The 16,165-nt window shown below is 33.5% G+C and overlaps 1 protein-coding gene and 1 long non-coding RNA gene across 2 annotated transcripts; both read right to left on the bottom strand.

Moving 5' to 3' along the window:
• Positions 1–700: 700 nt before the first annotated feature.
• LOC120069930 (superoxide dismutase [Fe] 3, chloroplastic) lies at positions 701–7,492 on the bottom strand. Its single transcript, XM_039021769.1, has 9 exons — positions 7,242–7,492; positions 6,046–6,185; positions 5,065–5,160; positions 4,036–4,227; positions 2,383–2,554; positions 1,901–1,974; positions 1,799–1,825; positions 1,669–1,692; positions 701–1,063 (listed from the first exon to the last, which is right to left on the bottom strand). Exons 2-9 carry the CDS (start codon positions 6,136–6,138, stop codon positions 938–940), a joined length of 804 nt encoding a protein of 267 aa, XP_038877697.1. The 5' UTR covers positions 6,139–6,185; positions 7,242–7,492; the 3' UTR covers positions 701–937.
• Positions 7,493–9,323: 1,831 nt separating this feature from the next.
• On the bottom strand, positions 9,324–12,288 carry LOC120069928. The gene is made up of 3 exons (XR_005479723.1): positions 12,163–12,288; positions 11,546–12,065; positions 9,324–11,254 (listed from the first exon to the last, which is right to left on the bottom strand). It is a non-coding gene; the product is annotated as an uncharacterized LOC120069928 (long non-coding RNA).
• Positions 12,289–16,165: the final 3,877 nt, after the last annotated feature.

Raw genomic sequence — 16,165 nt, 5'->3', positions numbered from 1 at the left:
TTGCATGCTTAACATACAAAATATAATCATTTTAATATTATACTATATATATATATATATATATATATATTGAATCCATATTATAATATAACTTCCAATTCATTATTATTATTATGATTATTATTTTTTTTAATTCATATTATAATATAATTTTTATGATCTATAGTACATGTAAGTTGGCAACTTTCGATAAGGACATTTTTTAACTCTCTTTTTCAAATATTGAAAGTATTAATACAATTTTTAAAAGGCAAAATTTTTTAACAACTTGTTAACAACGTCCATATATAATAATAAGAGTACTTCCGGTCTTTTTTCTGAAGTTTAAGGGCATTAATACAACTCATAAAGTTCTAAGGTATTCTAAAACAAAATACAAACTTCAAAGACATTTTCTATAATTTAGTCTTTTTTAAATGTAATTTTAAAATAAATTAACGAGCTATTTTCAAATATAAGAAAATGAACCAAAATATTTATAAATGATAACAAAATATCAGTCTATCATGACATAGATAAACACAAAGAATAGTTTATCGCGGTTTATCACAGATAGACGGTGATATTTTACTATTATATTTAAAAGTATTTTTCAATAATTTTATCATTTAAAATAATTTCCCTAAATTTTACTCTACCGAGCACTCAAAATACATTAATGGGTTGATTGAATTCAAAACCTAACCAAGTCATTCAACACTGGATAAAATTATAACCCATACAATCAAGTTTTGTCAAAACAAACCATATTGTTATCAACCTATACAATTTTGAGGAAGCAATCCTCCATGTCACTACAACATCATGAAGGAAATCTAATGTAGAGAACAAAACTTGTCAAACCTGTAAGGGAACTCGATCACATACACGAGGCTTAAAGATTCCCCGGTTGCTTCGTTGGATCATTTGCGAGTAACCCTAGTATCAACGAATGTTATTACGCTACAGGAATTTTTGGCTCGCCTAAATTCACAAAACACTCTGCTCGGGCCATACGCCCCAACGCTGCATTCCACGATACAAGATGGTCCATGAACACATTGATATACTCTTTTTTATCATTCTGTGCCAAGGTAAGATATAAATAAAATCAATCACAGAAATCTCACTTAAATAACTTGATAATACGAGGTATCCAGGTCTCCCAAAGTTGGCCTTTTCGTGGACAAAACCTTCTAAAAAATTAGTGAAAGTAGGCTATGAGCATAATATAGCGTGTGGGCACTTGGTTAGTAAAACAAATATGGTTAAAATACCATTTTGGTTGAAATACTTTTGTTCATCATAGTTGAGTACTTTTAAATGTCCAAATTTAGTTACTTTTAATAAATCTTAAAAGTCAATTCCAAATGTTAGTTTATAGTCAACTTATTCAAAAAAAAAAAAAAGAAAAAAAAAAGTCTCTCTATTAGTCTTCAGTCTATATAATTTTTGGAAAGATATTCACATGGTGTCTTTGCATCGACTTTTTTTTTTAACCAAATTCAGTAAAAGCTAAGTTCAAACTAACCATAAGAACTAATTTTAAGATTTATTGAAAGTATAGAGATTAAATTTGGACATGTGGGAGTACATGACCAAAATGAGAAGAGTTTCAAAATCCAGAGATTAAAATGGTATGTAATCTATAAATAAAATATAGAAGGAAATCAGGGAGAGTTTCAATACCTTGTAATCCAGATAGTAAGCATGCTGGACGGGGAAAATACACAATCAAATGTTATTATAGATGATATATGATTTGCTCAAATGAAGAAACATAACAAATATTTGAAGAAGGTAGAAAAGTATTTGATACCTCCCACATATCCAAGCAAATGATTGGCTGCACAACAAAATATGGTGAATCAAAATTCTGAGAATACAAGAACCTTGTACACAAAAAGGCGCATTGACTTACAATGTCATCCCAGACAAGTGGGCTTATCGCATTCGAAGTTGTGATCACAGCGAGTCGTTTTTCTTGTCTTTTCACTGATACAATGAACAACAATGCAGGATAACTAAGTAGACTGTGTCAAATGATCGTTTGTAAAACAGAACTACAACGTCAATCTGAATATCGATTGGATATCGTCAAGAGGAGACAAAAATAAAGACAGCCAGTCCACTAAGTTTAGACAAAATAACACTCAATGAAAAGACTTTTTCGAAAACTCCGGAAATCTTGAAGAGATCATAAATATCGTCAAGCTGTAAAAAGGGAACCAAAAAAAAGGGAAGGAAAAATAAGGAAAAGGAGAGAGATAGAGAGCAAGATGGCGCCATTTACAAATTGGGTGATTCAAATACATACAATTCTTTCAACTCAAAAGTACTTAATATAAAGGTGTTAAAAAAGCACTTATTTAAAGAATGTTTAACCAATGTTTGAAAACTTACAAACAAGCCAAACCCAGCCAGAACCAAAGAGTGAAAGAGATGCTTGTATAAACTTGTCCCTGAAATTGTTGAAAGAACCAAAATCTTTGTCAATTTGTTGTAAAACACCAAGTGTGGGCATGTTTCCACCTCCAGGTTGCATGGATTCCCAAAAGAAGTCGTGATTCCAGACCTGAACATACATAAAGGTAATGAGCCTACATCTTTTTCCATTTTTATGACTTAAGTATCTTGCACCGCTCAAACTTTTACAGGACACATTACTTGGAAATCTACAAACGTAATATACTTTTTCCAGATTCATTCTGTTCTGAAGAAAAAAAAAACAATTTCATTTCTCACACAAGGATGTTCAATGCACAGGGCACCGAACATACAAATATTGGATAAGAAACCAACCACCGTTGATAAAAGTATAAAGAGAGGATTTACAAAAAAGAATGGCCCATGCAACAAATTAAACAAAATATCATAACATTAATAGTAAACTCCTCCAACAGGGTAAGTAAGAGTAAACAAGTTTGTCAGATCAGAAATAAAAATGCATCTGAGTTTCCATCAGAGGTTAAAAAAAAGACTTCTAACCATATAACCTCACACTCACAGTACATTCACTTTGTATTTGTTCTAAACAATGATGAACTGGAAGACGGGAACCTCAAGAAAGGTTGAACGTGTCCAGTAATGACCACCAATGACCTTGAGATGTCTCGAGATTTTAGCAAAAAGGGGACAGTTTGTGTAAAGAAAAAGGGGACAAAAAGATGGTTTAGAGATTTTAGCAATCAGGCGAAATTAGGCAGGGATGGTATCTCATTTAAGTGATGTAAATACCCTAAAGACAAGCTCCATTAAAAACGATTACTATCTTCTCTGAAATACCATGGAGCCAGATATCTTTGGAAATTTTCTTATCAAGAATAATAGCCCTGCATGTAAGATGGTGCATTAAGGATCTCATAGTATATGACCTGCTATTACCAGAAGTATATTATTGAACATTCAATTTCTATTTCATAGCCACCCCAGTCACCGTATGAAAGAACTATTAGGATAGCATTGTTCTACTACGCACCCTTTTTCTCTTCCTTCTAGATTTTTGAACACTTCAGTTGGTAATCACATTTTACAGAAATCTTTCTGTCCCAATATTAAAAACAAAATAAAGATCATCTCTTGCCTTACTGCTTCTTCTTCTTATTATTATTATTATTTTGATATTTGTGAGTGTCCAGGCTAGTTTACGCGCACCTCGACTAATCTCATGGGACAACCCACCTGACCCTACGACATTTGGGTGTCAAGGAAACCCGTAGGATATTAAATCCTAGGTAGGCGGATACCATTGATTGAATCCATAACCCCTTAACCCTCTGGCCATTTCTTTTATGTTCCTCTGCCACTAGACCAACCCATGATGATTTTGCCTTTCTTATTAATGATAAAGGGAACAATCAGTTGAAGTCATGTAGCTTTTGAAAACACTACATAATGAAATTTGAATCCTGGGTTATTAGTGATAGACATTGTATCATGTGGTAAATAGCTTGAACTCAACTAAAAGACTTACATGAAGGAGCCAATCAGAATATCATAAAGGTTTACTTTTAGCCCTCATAATTCGAAGTTTGCCATGGATTAGCATTGAAGTACCTGGGCAGCATTGTTAAACTCAGGTAATGGGTTCCCATTGTTATATGTTACTTTGAGAAGTTCATCTAAAGTGTGGCCATATAGAATATCATTTTGGCTCAATTGTTTGTTCAAACCTTCAACGTAATTACAGTGATGTTTACCCCAGTGAACCTCCAATGTCCTCCGACTCATATATGGTTCTAAAGCATCCTGAAAGTAAAGAAGAAAATAAAACGTAGTGCTGTTAAAAAATTCATAGATATATCCATTTCTTACCAGTAATGCTGCAATTGTGAAAATTTTATAATCACTTTGGTAGAAATTTGTAGGCTTGCTATGAATCTATGATCCGACAATGACTATACCCACAGAAAAGCTGGCTGAGAGGGGATAAAAATTCCAACCAAGTTGGGGATTTTAAAGGACCCCAATACACATAAATATAAATACAAAAGAGTGCTTAAGATTAGGTTTATAATATAAAAAAAAATATATGTAAAAATTTCATATGAGAGAGAGAAGAAGAAGAAGAAAGAACCAGGATAGGTGCCTTATTGATGTCACTTCACCTTAGTTGGCCTCTCACACGTCTAGTTGCCAATTTTGAAAGAAGACAAGAAATACTAAGGCCACTCCAATCACATTTAATGCCAATACATTATACCTGCTTTATGTGGGTTCAAATAATGTTTTACCAGCTACTGAACCTGATTTCTGTGGGTCTTAATAATCTTTTACAGACAAAAAATTCAAGAACCAAAAGTATAGGGGAATACTGTAATTGAACGGTAAAATTTCAATTTTATGAAGATATGGTATGGTATTTGAGACAAAATTCATAATGGTAAATAGAAAAACATAAAGCTTAATTTCGCAACTCTAACTTTGAAGATCTTTGCTATGCTTGCTTCTAAAACAGACATGTATAAATATCTGGGACCAACAAGTGAACTCTATGAACTCTGCAAATATCTGCAACAAACAATCCCTAAAACAAGGGATTTTAGTTGCAAAATAAGCATGCACATTATTACGTTGGTGACTTACAAGTTCATATGGGGGTGTCTTCAAGCCATAATAAGCAGCGACTTTCATTCCTCTTGTGGTTACATCAGAGCTTCTCTTATTCGAATTACTCTGATGCTGCAAAGAACAAACATGCATCACTATCAAACAAAATGTTCTCTCCCGACGGCTTTCTGCATGAAGAGGGATCTTGACAATTTTCCAAGATGTGACAATGGTCGTGAAATAGGAACTCATACTTGGAAACTCTTTGGCAGAGTTTCATTAAAAAAGAAGAAAAGAAGAAAAACAAATATATCAGATATTTTTTTATTTATAATGATAAATTGAATCTGTTGTAGGAAAAATCTAAACAAAAATAAAGAGAAAGAGAGGAAGCAAGATGAACTATCCCGATAACATAGATTTATCTGAAAATTATTTTACTTCCTTAGACTCAGCAGCCAAACATATAACCATAGAATAAGTCCAATGACAAACATGTTGTAAAAACTGAAGATTGAAGAATTTCAAATGCACAATTCTATGAATGGGTGTGAAGGTAAATGTGTCCATCTCTTTCCATATGGAAAATTTTGATGTCAGATCTTAAAAAGAAGAATAGAGTAACTAAAGAATATCAGTACCCCAAAGGATCTCTTGTACTGTATCTAATTGTGACTTTTTAAATGTCACCTGACGGTCACAAAATATAGGATTTAGGTCAGAATATTGGTCCTTGGCCCATGACCAGACTCCACATACATTGTTTCTTTAATAGTAATAGTCACATATTGATGCAAGTGGAAATAAAACAGAAGAGGGAGGGAAAGGACTAAGGAGACTACACAGAAATGTAAGGGGGAAGAGAAGGAGAGTGAGGGAGAACAGTCAAAAGAAAAAGTAACTTCAATCTGAGGAACTATTGCATTCTATATTTGATCGAGGAAAGAGTTTACATGAATGAAGCGAATTATTTGAACCAAGTATCAGTCTGAGAATATCAAGGAAAAGGCAATGTACCAAGTAAGGATGCTTGGTGCTCTTCAATTGCTGGGAAGACTTGGTCAGCAGAAGTGGAGAGTTAACGTTCAGAGGATTGTAGCAAGTAATCATTGTTTTGTATTGCTAGCAACTAAATATTCATTAGCTGCGGCAGCCGTCTGCAAATCATAACTCACTGAATTCAGAACACAAAATATTGATGAATAAATCAAAGGCTGTTCAAAATTATTATAGATGAAAGTAATAATATTCTCTTAGAAAAATACGACCCAAAATAATTTCATGGTCTCGAGTTTCATCCAAAGAAACAAAGAGAAACGAAAGAAAGAAGAAGATAGAAATGACCCATGTTTTTTCTATACACATCCATATACCTTCCCATCCACCATATACTGAAAACTATAGTACCTTACTTGAGCTCTCTTTTTCAAAACTAACCATATACATTAACTTTTTTTCTTTTTCTTTTTCTGGATAAAAAACAATTTAATTGATGAATGAAATATCTAAAGAGCACAACATGGGCCCATAAACGAGATTACAAAAGATTTCTCCAATTAGATACAAGGAAATTTAAGTTGTAAATATTGAGGGCTGTAGATGTTTACACCAAAAAAGGGCATTGAAAATAGATGATTCAAAAACATCCGAGGGGATCTTTCTGTTCCTTGACACATCCTTCATATACATTAAATAAAACATCATCATGTATCTTCCCTATCCCTACTAAACTCGGGCCACTCGAAGTTTGTCTCCTTGCTTGTTCTCTTTGGACATTCTTACAAACACAAAATTAGGCTTTCAGTTACCAATTATCAGATAACTAGAGGCACTCCAAGGTGATTCTTACAAACATAACCACCCCCATACATGATCAATAACACATAAGGCATTAACTCAAACAATTCATGTGCTTTTCATACTTAATAACCAATCGAACACCGAATTTCCCAATTCCAAAATGGACCACTTCCATTAAAGCAGATAGAGAATTAAGACATTCATCCTAATATTTCATCACCAATCAAACAGAAAATGGAGTGTCAGGTTCTCAATACAGTGACACTCTCTTACCTACCCGTTAAACACAAAAAGAAGAGATTGAAAGAAAATAGGAAAACGATTTTCTACAACCCCATATGTAAAATTCTTCGAATATACATAACCCATTTCCCTCGACCCAAAAAAAAGTTCAAGAGGTCGGTCGATTGCACCTGCAGGAAAGTGGGGTTGATGCTATTCCTTTGCGTTTCCTGGGAAACCAAACGGAGAAAAATGGGCAGGACAGAGATGGGTTTTTCGTCTAGTTTTTGGGAAATTACAGAGCTATAGTTCAAATCTGCTGGTGTGTGGAATGTTGCGGCCGTTGTTGAACTCAGGTTCACTGTAAGAAGAAGAATGTTATGTTTTCCCGCGATATGCACCTGCCCAAGGATAAGTGTTTATTTTTACAACCAAGGATAAGAAGTTAGGAAAATCTATTCCTATAAATAAATAAAAATGGGAATTAGCTTTTTAGTCACTAAAGCATAGTTATGTTTGCCCCTAAATTTTTAGGATGAATCATAATCATAAGTTTTTCTTTTTTCCTTTTTTTTTTTTTTTAAATACCACTAGTCCCCTTATTATTTGTTTTGGTTCAGTTTGATCTCGTACTTTTAGAATATTCATTTTAGTTATTATACTTTCAACTTTGATTTATTTTAGTTCATGTATTTTCAAAATATTCATTTTGATCCTTACACTTTCAACTTTAATTCATTTTGGTCTTTCTACTTTTAAAAAATGACTATTTTAGTCTCTTTATTTTCATTTCTATTTCATTTTTAAATGATTGAAATGATTGGTTTTTTTTTATAAGTTCAAGAACCAAAATGAACATTTTGAAAATATAGAGACTAAATTGAACCAAAGTTAAAAATATAAGACTAAAATGAATATTTTGAAAGTAGAGGGACTACAATGAACCAAAACCAAAAGTATAGGAACTAAAATAGTATTTCAACCTAGTTTTTTATAGTTGTATTTGGTCTTTTGAGTCTTTAAAATATGTTCTCCTTAGTCTCTAAATTCTTAAGAATAAGTTTAAAAGGTCAATTTATTTTGTTCAATAATTATATGACAAAGGATTAAAATCCGTAAACAATATGAGACTAAGACAAAAAAAAAAAAGTATTTAAATTTCATGAATTAAACTATGACCACGTTTACGTACTTATAAATGTAATCAATCAAAATAACAAAACATTTGGTAAGAAATAACAACTTATTAATAGCAACGTGACATTACTTTTTGTATGTATGTATATATAAGCCACAAATATGTATTGATGATAAATGTCAAAATGATCCATCAATTATAAACATGAAAATGCATGTAGAAATAGTTGCTAGTAGACATAAAAATAGTTCTATTAGTTATAAGAAGTCATCCACTAATGGATATATTAATAGTTAATCTACAATGGACATAAAAAAATTTCATCAACGACGTACATCAAACTTAGAATGGTTTATTAGTTATAGGAAAAAAAAAATTGTTGGCTAGTGATAGACTGATAAAATGATATACCAATGATAGAAATCTATCACTCTTAGACTATGTAAAATAGTGATAGACTTGAATATTAAAAAAAAGATATATATCGTCTTCAGAAATTCTTTATTTGTGTAACATATTACAAATAACAACCAATTTTGCTATCCATTACAATTATTTTTATTTTTATTAGATTTTCTATTAAAGTATGAGTGCACCTTAAGTTGTGAGAAAAATTAATTGGTTAGATCATGAATGAGTGAAAATTATATGAGTTTCTTTTTAGCTTAGATGAGTGAAAAAGGATTGTCAATTTTATTCTCACTTGCAAGAAGACATCTTCAATACAATTCTTAAAAAAGAATTTTGGAGAGTAGAGTAGACAATTGCCAAGTACAATAGATAATTTGAATGAGATTAAAATAGTTTAAACATATTTACTCCAATATCATATATCTATTATTTAGTTAGGGTTTACATAGCTAGGTCATTATAAATATAAGAAAAAAATATTAATTTACCTTCCTAAACTTTGAACATTGTATCATTTAAATTCTAAATTAATAGTTGTATCGATTTAAATATCAAATTTTCATAAGTGTATATCAATTAAATATATTTATTACTAATTGAAAATGACTAGAGGTAGAAAAACATATCAACAAAATACATGATGATTTCAAGTATGGTTAAACAAAAGGGAGATAATTGTATAAAAGACCCAATCTCAAATTCCAAAATGATTTTTGACCCACTTTTTAAAACATAAAATTTTTGTCATCTTGATTACATCATCATTAAATAAATTTACAAAATTACCCTTAATTTCTTTTTTCCCTTCTTCCTCCTTCCTTTTCCTTGTTGGTCTTCTCATCTCACTCACTTTCGATTCCCTTGATTCACTTTTTCGTTTGCACCATGGGTTTTCTTCTTTATGTGTTTGCATCTTCTCTATCGACTTTGACTTTGATAATTTTGTATTGCAAAAGAGAAAGTCGAGAGAGAAAAGAAGAGACCAAGCGTGAGTAAGAGAGCAAAGACCAAGCTTCCATTTTAGTAATTTCACATGAATATAACATAAGCAAAAGATAAAAAAAGAAAAAAGAAAAAAGAAAAAAGAAAAAAAACCTCAAATATAAAAATTTTCTTCAAAATTTTGGGTCATCCATCCATGGACCGAAATCTAATAATAAAATTGAAAATAGAAAGGTAAAAAGAAAAAAGATATATTTGAAAACCTCTCACTATAATAACTGAAAAGAATGTTTTGAACAATTATTCCATAGAATTCTCTCCCATTGTGAGAAATCAAGAGCAATGTAAAAATGAAAAACAGATTTGGCACCTCCAAACCCAAAGCAATCCCCACCAGAAAGAAGATTCTTATCTAGAGGAAAGAATATAAAAGATTAAGTCTACGTAACATATCAACTTAAACTCTAAGATTTATTGGTAGCTGAACAAAGTGCTGTAGTAAAAGATTAAGGATTCAATTTTCAAGTCCTACACAATGTCATTTCTTCTCTAAAAAAAACATATTTTAAAATCTCTCAAATATGTTGAAGTACAAAAATAAGTTCAAGCATACAAATCAAGACTTCAACGGCTATTTATACTTTCTTTACAATTTTTTATATAACTATTTGTATCAATTCAAAGTATAAATATGCATCATTTACATTTAGTAGTGAGTTCTTTTATAAACTGACAAGGAAGCTACAAGATCTGTAAAAGAAAAGTGACTTAGCTCTTGAATAATAAAAGTTCTTCTCCTTTTCGTGGATATAGGCACTCCATTGTTGAACCGTGTACATTTTTGTGTAGCTCTTCTCCCCTTTTTTCTCTTTATCAGATTGCATGTTTCATCTTCTTCAGTCACACAGCAAACTCACGCAAACGATCAAATAAGAAGTGGGTTAGAGAGAAAGCTCATGTAAACAGAAATCTGAAACGAGAGAGAGAAAGAAAATTAGATTGTTTTGTTATTTTTCCTTTTTTCCCATCAGAATGGTGTCACTTTTATCAGACAGTGAAAGTGGTGATTACCACGTGTTGCACATCAGCTAGAAGGTCGTGGAGCAACTAGAGCCGTGCGATTACCTACCAGGTCTTGGGGCAAATCAACTAAGGCCTTTTGAATCGTGGACATTTTCAACTGAGGATATTTTCATCATTTAGACTTTTCTTGATCAAACAATTAAGTGAGCAAGCCCAACACATATCGTTTCTTCTAGAGTTAATATTAAATGTACTGGTTGGACCTCATGCAAATTTTAAAACGCCCTAAGCTAGCACTTAAACTTAGTGAAATAAAGAAAATCACCTATGATTTCAAAGATGAACAAATTAATGGAACTCAAAAAGTAGGCGGTGAGACACATGAAGACTATAAGCATGGGAATTTCCATGCAAATGACTGAGTTGAAATCCAACAGTAGCGTGTCTAAGAACTTGAAATAACCATTCTTACTAGGAGGCCCATATTATTTTACCATATAGAGCAACCCAATGAATTAAAAGCTTCACATTTCATGAGATTCATCAACATACCCTGGTCAAAATATACATCTCCTTTAAGATATTGGTGGATAGATTGAAGAGAAGCTTCCCACTAAGTCCACCAGCTTCAGCAGCCAATGGATTTTTATCAGCAGGCTCCGGTCTTGAAACAGTTGTATTAGTTATAATCTAAAACAAAAATAGACAAAAATTAGACTACACACTCAAGTTAATTAACCAAGCAACAAAATTTTTAGTAGGACTGAAGAAGCTGTGACTCAAATACTTCAACTTATTTTTTGTTTTTAACTAACTTCATGTTGTAACGGTCAGTAGGTATATATTATAAATACTTCTGATCGGAAAACAAAAACAAAGAGTGAGTTTATCATTTCCTAATTTTCTGTAAACAAACAAACATTGTACGCAATCTTCTAAGTGAAAGAACTTGAATCTTCTCGTGGACATAGGCATTCTTACTGAACAACGTAAGCCTTTTTGTTTCTTCTTCTTGTCTTTATCTTCTTTGTTTGATCGACTATTATCTTTCTGCAAATCGCGCACAAAAACAATCTTGTTTCAAAATGTATTGAATTACAGAGTATCGAGTTGAATCGTGGATCGATCTTTGCTATCGAGTAGCTTCGAGTTGGTCGATTTCCTTTATCGAGTCGTATTGAGTAAAGATCAAGACTCATCGAGTAAGATCGAGTATCGTTCAATATTCATCGAGTTCAATCGAGGATTCAACAGAAACTCGTCAGACAAAGAAGGAAATTCGCATCAAGCATCGAGTAGAAACATATCGAGCGTCGAGTATCCAGCATCGAGGATTTGGCAGAATCTTTCTCAGCCTTTTCTTCACCATTTCAGTGTTGATCTTGAGTAATTAAGTCTAGTGAAGATTTAATAACCCAACAAAGACTTAAGTTGCAAATTTATCATAGCATGTTGTAGAAAGAAAAGATACCAATCCATCCAAATGGAGGGCTAGGGCAACCTACAATGAGGAAGAAAATAAAAAAAAAATTAACAAAACTGAGCAACAAATGAAAAATAAGAACATACAAAGGAAGAGACAACCAGCATACACATACAGCTGCTATATCTTCAAGGTCTTCCTTAGACAAGCCAGGGGCTATTTTCACTAGCAGTGGAGGAGGACCCTCCTCACCCCATTGCAGTTCATCCCGAGCTTCTTGAACCTAGATGAAACGTAAAAGATATCATGACAAGAACCCTTATAAAGTAACTTAATGAATATGTCGAGGCCCTTGCTTTATACCTTACGAACAAGGTCCTTTAATTGCTTCCTACCTTGAAGCACACGCAATCAAGGAGTATTGGGTGATGAAACATTAATAACCTGTAAAGAGGAAACAATTATTTGAGTTTGAGGAAAACGCATCAATTGTTAAAATTTAGTTTTGGTTCAATGACTAGAAGAAAACATTGATTAGCTAGATGAAGAAGATTTATAAAAGAATAACAATCATAAAAACTTCAAGTTATGGATCTTCCAATAATAATCATAAGCCTAGCAGCTCTATAGTATTTAATTTCAATTCCTTTTCACAGCGTATATTTTACAACTTCAACATATCTTTTAATAATACATAAAGGGTGTGCAAAAGAAAAATTCAAACGGTTCTATAGGGGAATTGACACATGCCTAAGCATATATGGTTCCACTAAAGACCAATTCAGTGGCTTTATGGTAACAGATATTGTTACCAAGCACCACATCACCTACCTTGGAACTATAAAACAACACCTACTTTCCCTTTGTTTACTCTGACATGATCATAATAGATTGCATAACTAATAACTAGTCATGCATCCTATATAAGGCGTTCTTCCTTATAGAATGTTGTAAATGGCAGGACTCTCAAAACGACACGGCAGTCAAGCAAAGAGTAAAAACCTGCAAAACATAAACTCGTTATAGGCTGAGTCGCGGAGCTCGCCTTCTTTAAGTCGTTTTGCGGTTCTGCCCAAGTGTACAAGCAGGTCTGAAAATTGCCACGTCGCCCCCAGGATAAAACAACCAAAGAAACCCGATCAGAAATGCATCGTTAACGACCGAAACACACATCCTTTCTAACCCACTGCTCGAAAAACTAAAATGGAAGAGCTAGGAGAGGAAAATTGGAATGGAGTGAATGAGTTATGTTTTCGAACTGTTGAAGGTCGCGCCTTTTATAGGCCTTCAGCATGGAATGGTAAGGAGCGAAATAGGCGGTGAGCCTCAGAACGTGCACGAAAGAAACGCATTTGCGCAGACGAGGAGTACTTTTTCTTTTGTCTTTTTTTGGTTTAAAAAATAAAAAATAAANCACGAAAGAAACGCATTTGCGCAGACGAGGAGTACTTTTTCTTTTGTCTTTTTTTGGTTTAAAAAATAAAAAATAAAAATGATAATATTTTTATTAAAATTAATAATCACACGCGCCTCTCCACGCCCCGACGAACGGTGACGGTGTGCGTGTGGAACGTTCACTAAACCCACATTGATCTATCTCCTCATTCCCTCCAAAACCTGGATACCGCTCGGGGCCTAAACACAAAACTCAATGTTGGAGTACATAAGGGAGACTTCCAAATCAAAATTTTCCAATATGGGATTCTCCAACCAAAGGTTGGTTCTCTCTTATTTTTTAAAGTTAAAATTTCACCCAACAATCCCCCACTTGGAAATTTAATCAAAAAGAGAAAGAGAAAAAAAATTTCATCGAGCAGTTTCAGTCTATACAACATTGTGCATAAGCAAAGGTATCTTACGACTTGAACCTTTACATAGTGTAGATGATTCAGAATATATTAGAGTAACCCTTGGTTTTGAACTCTAGCTCTAACAGCATCTCACACAGAGTGTCATTAGGGTGTAATACGAAAGTTCGTGCTTTAAGACCTAGCACGTGTATCTCGGTTTAGTGAATGCTCTAGAGAGTTTGTCTAAAAATCCATAGGAAGCGGCCCTCACTTCCACATTCACACAGGTGAATCTATCAAGAGTACTCCTGTAGCTAGGTACCTCATTTGACATCAAGTATAGATCTCATTAAGAACTGAGTTCAACCTTTCTTACGCTTCAGGATATCATGCTTAGACTATAAGTCATATGAATGGAACTCTATGTTTGGTTTAGCATGATTCACTATATATCGCTCGTGATTAGTTATTACCCATTGAACCTATTTCTTGGGATCTCCAGTCTACAGGTTGGGTTTTCCTCACCGTGATTCATCTTTCTATAGGCATGAGTCCCATCCTTTTTGAGGTTCTGAAAACCTTTTCTCTGGACAGTTCTTTCGTCAAAGGATCTGCCAAATTTTCATCAGTTCATATGTGATCCACTCTAACTACATTAGTAGTGAGAAAACTCTAATGGTATTGTGCTTACGACGTATTTTTCGTCTCTTTCCATTGTAGTAACGGTTCTGAACTTTTGCGATTGCTTCAGTACTAATGCAATGGATCAATATGGCTGGTACCGGCTTTTCGCATAAAGGAATCTCAAATAGCAGACTTCTAAGCTAGCCTGCTTCTTCACTAGTTGTCGCAGTGCTATCATTTTTTACTCCATTTTAGATTGGTCTAAAATAGTTTATTTCTTGGATTTCCAAGAGACGCTCCGCCAGCTATATTAAAGATATAGCCACTTGTAGCATTTGGATCATCCGAAAGAGAGTTATAGTCAGCATCGCTGAACCTTTTCAGTACAGTAGGAAACTTTTGATAATGTAATCCTAGGTTTTGGGTTTTCTTCAAGTATCTCATTACCTTTTCTATAACATTCCAATGCTCTTTACTAGGTTTTCTTGTAAACCTGCAAAGTAATCCTACAGCATAAGCTATGTCAGGCCTAATGTAGTTAGCAACGTATCTAAGACTGCCTATAATGCTCGCATACTCAGATTAATTAACACTATCACCAATGTTCTTGAACAACTTGACACTAGGGTCATAAGAAGTATAGGCTGGTTTACAATCAAAGTAATTATATTTCTTTAGAATCTTTTCTATATAGTGAGATCGATCAGAAGAAATTCCCTTTAAGACCTATTTGCTTTTATGCCTAAGATTACACTAGCTTCTCCTAAGTCTTTCATGTTGAAGTTTGCACTCAATATTGATTTCACATCATTTATGACGTGCAAGTTCAACCCAAAGATCAATAAATCATCTACATATAGACACAAGATAGTGCAAAGGTTATTATCAAACTTATAGTAGATGTATTTGTCACTTTCATTAACCTTGAAACCTTTAGGTAGAATAAGGTCGTCAAATTTTTCATGCCATTGTTTAGGAACTTGTTTTAGTCCATAGAGAGATTTGTCTAATTTACACACCTTATTTTCTTGACCACGGACAACAAAACCCTCAGGTTATTCCATGTAAATCTCTTCTTCAAGTTCATCGTTTAGGAAAGAGTTCTTTATATCCATCTGATGTACTACGAGGTTATAAAGGCAGTGAGAGAGAACAGGACACGGATTGAGGTAATTCTAGTGACAGGGGAGAAGGTATCAAAGAAATCTACGTTTTCTCTTTGTCTAAAGCCCTTTGCTACTAACCTAGCTTTAATTTGTCGACAGTCCCATCAGGTCTAAGTTTCCTCCTTAAGATCCATTTGCACCTTATTGCCTTACAGTCTGGGGGTAAATCTACTAAGTGTAAGTTCTATTTGACCCAAGTGAGTACATCTCATCATTTATGGCTTCTTGCCATAGGTTAGCATCTATTGAGGACAGGGCAACTCTTAGATCTTTAGGGTTTTCTTCTACATTGTAGGTTAGGAAGTCATTTCCAAAATCTTTGGCGGTTCTAGCTCTTTTGCTTCTTCTAGGTTTTGGGTCAGTTTCCTCTCTAGGGTTAGGATTTCTAACTAGCGCTATACCACTTGATCTAGAGCCCCTACTATTCCTTGATTTAAAAGGAAATCTATCTTCAAAGAAGTCGGCATCATTTGACTCAGTGATCACTTGGTTCACTAGATCATAGAACCTATAGGCTTTAATATTTAAGGCACAACCTATAAAGACACACTCGTAAGCTCTACTAGCTAACTTTCTCCTTTTTAGGTCTGGAATCCTT

This window comes from Benincasa hispida, unplaced genomic scaffold, assembly GCF_009727055.1.
Source record: "Benincasa hispida cultivar B227 unplaced genomic scaffold, ASM972705v1 Contig686, whole genome shotgun sequence".
Lineage (NCBI taxonomy): Eukaryota > Viridiplantae > Streptophyta > Magnoliopsida > Cucurbitales > Cucurbitaceae > Benincasa > Benincasa hispida.
This window is presented reverse-complemented; position numbering and strand designations above follow the sequence as displayed.

What these genes read in the sequence shown, in the direction of transcription:
- LOC120069930 (XM_039021769.1), bottom strand. Translation starts at nt 6,138, where the DNA reads ATGATTACTTGCTACAATCCTCTGAACGTTAACTCTCCACTTCTGCTG. An exon ending in AGTTTAACAATGCTGCCCAG is followed by an intron (nt 2,555 to 4,035) that starts GTACTTCAATGC and finishes ATGTATGTTCAG; the next exon opens with GTCTGGAATCACGACTTCTT. An exon ending in TTTGCTTGGATATGTGGGAG is followed by an intron (nt 1,693 to 1,798) that starts GTATCAAATACT and finishes TTCCCCGTCCAG; the next exon opens with CATGCTTACTATCTGGATTA.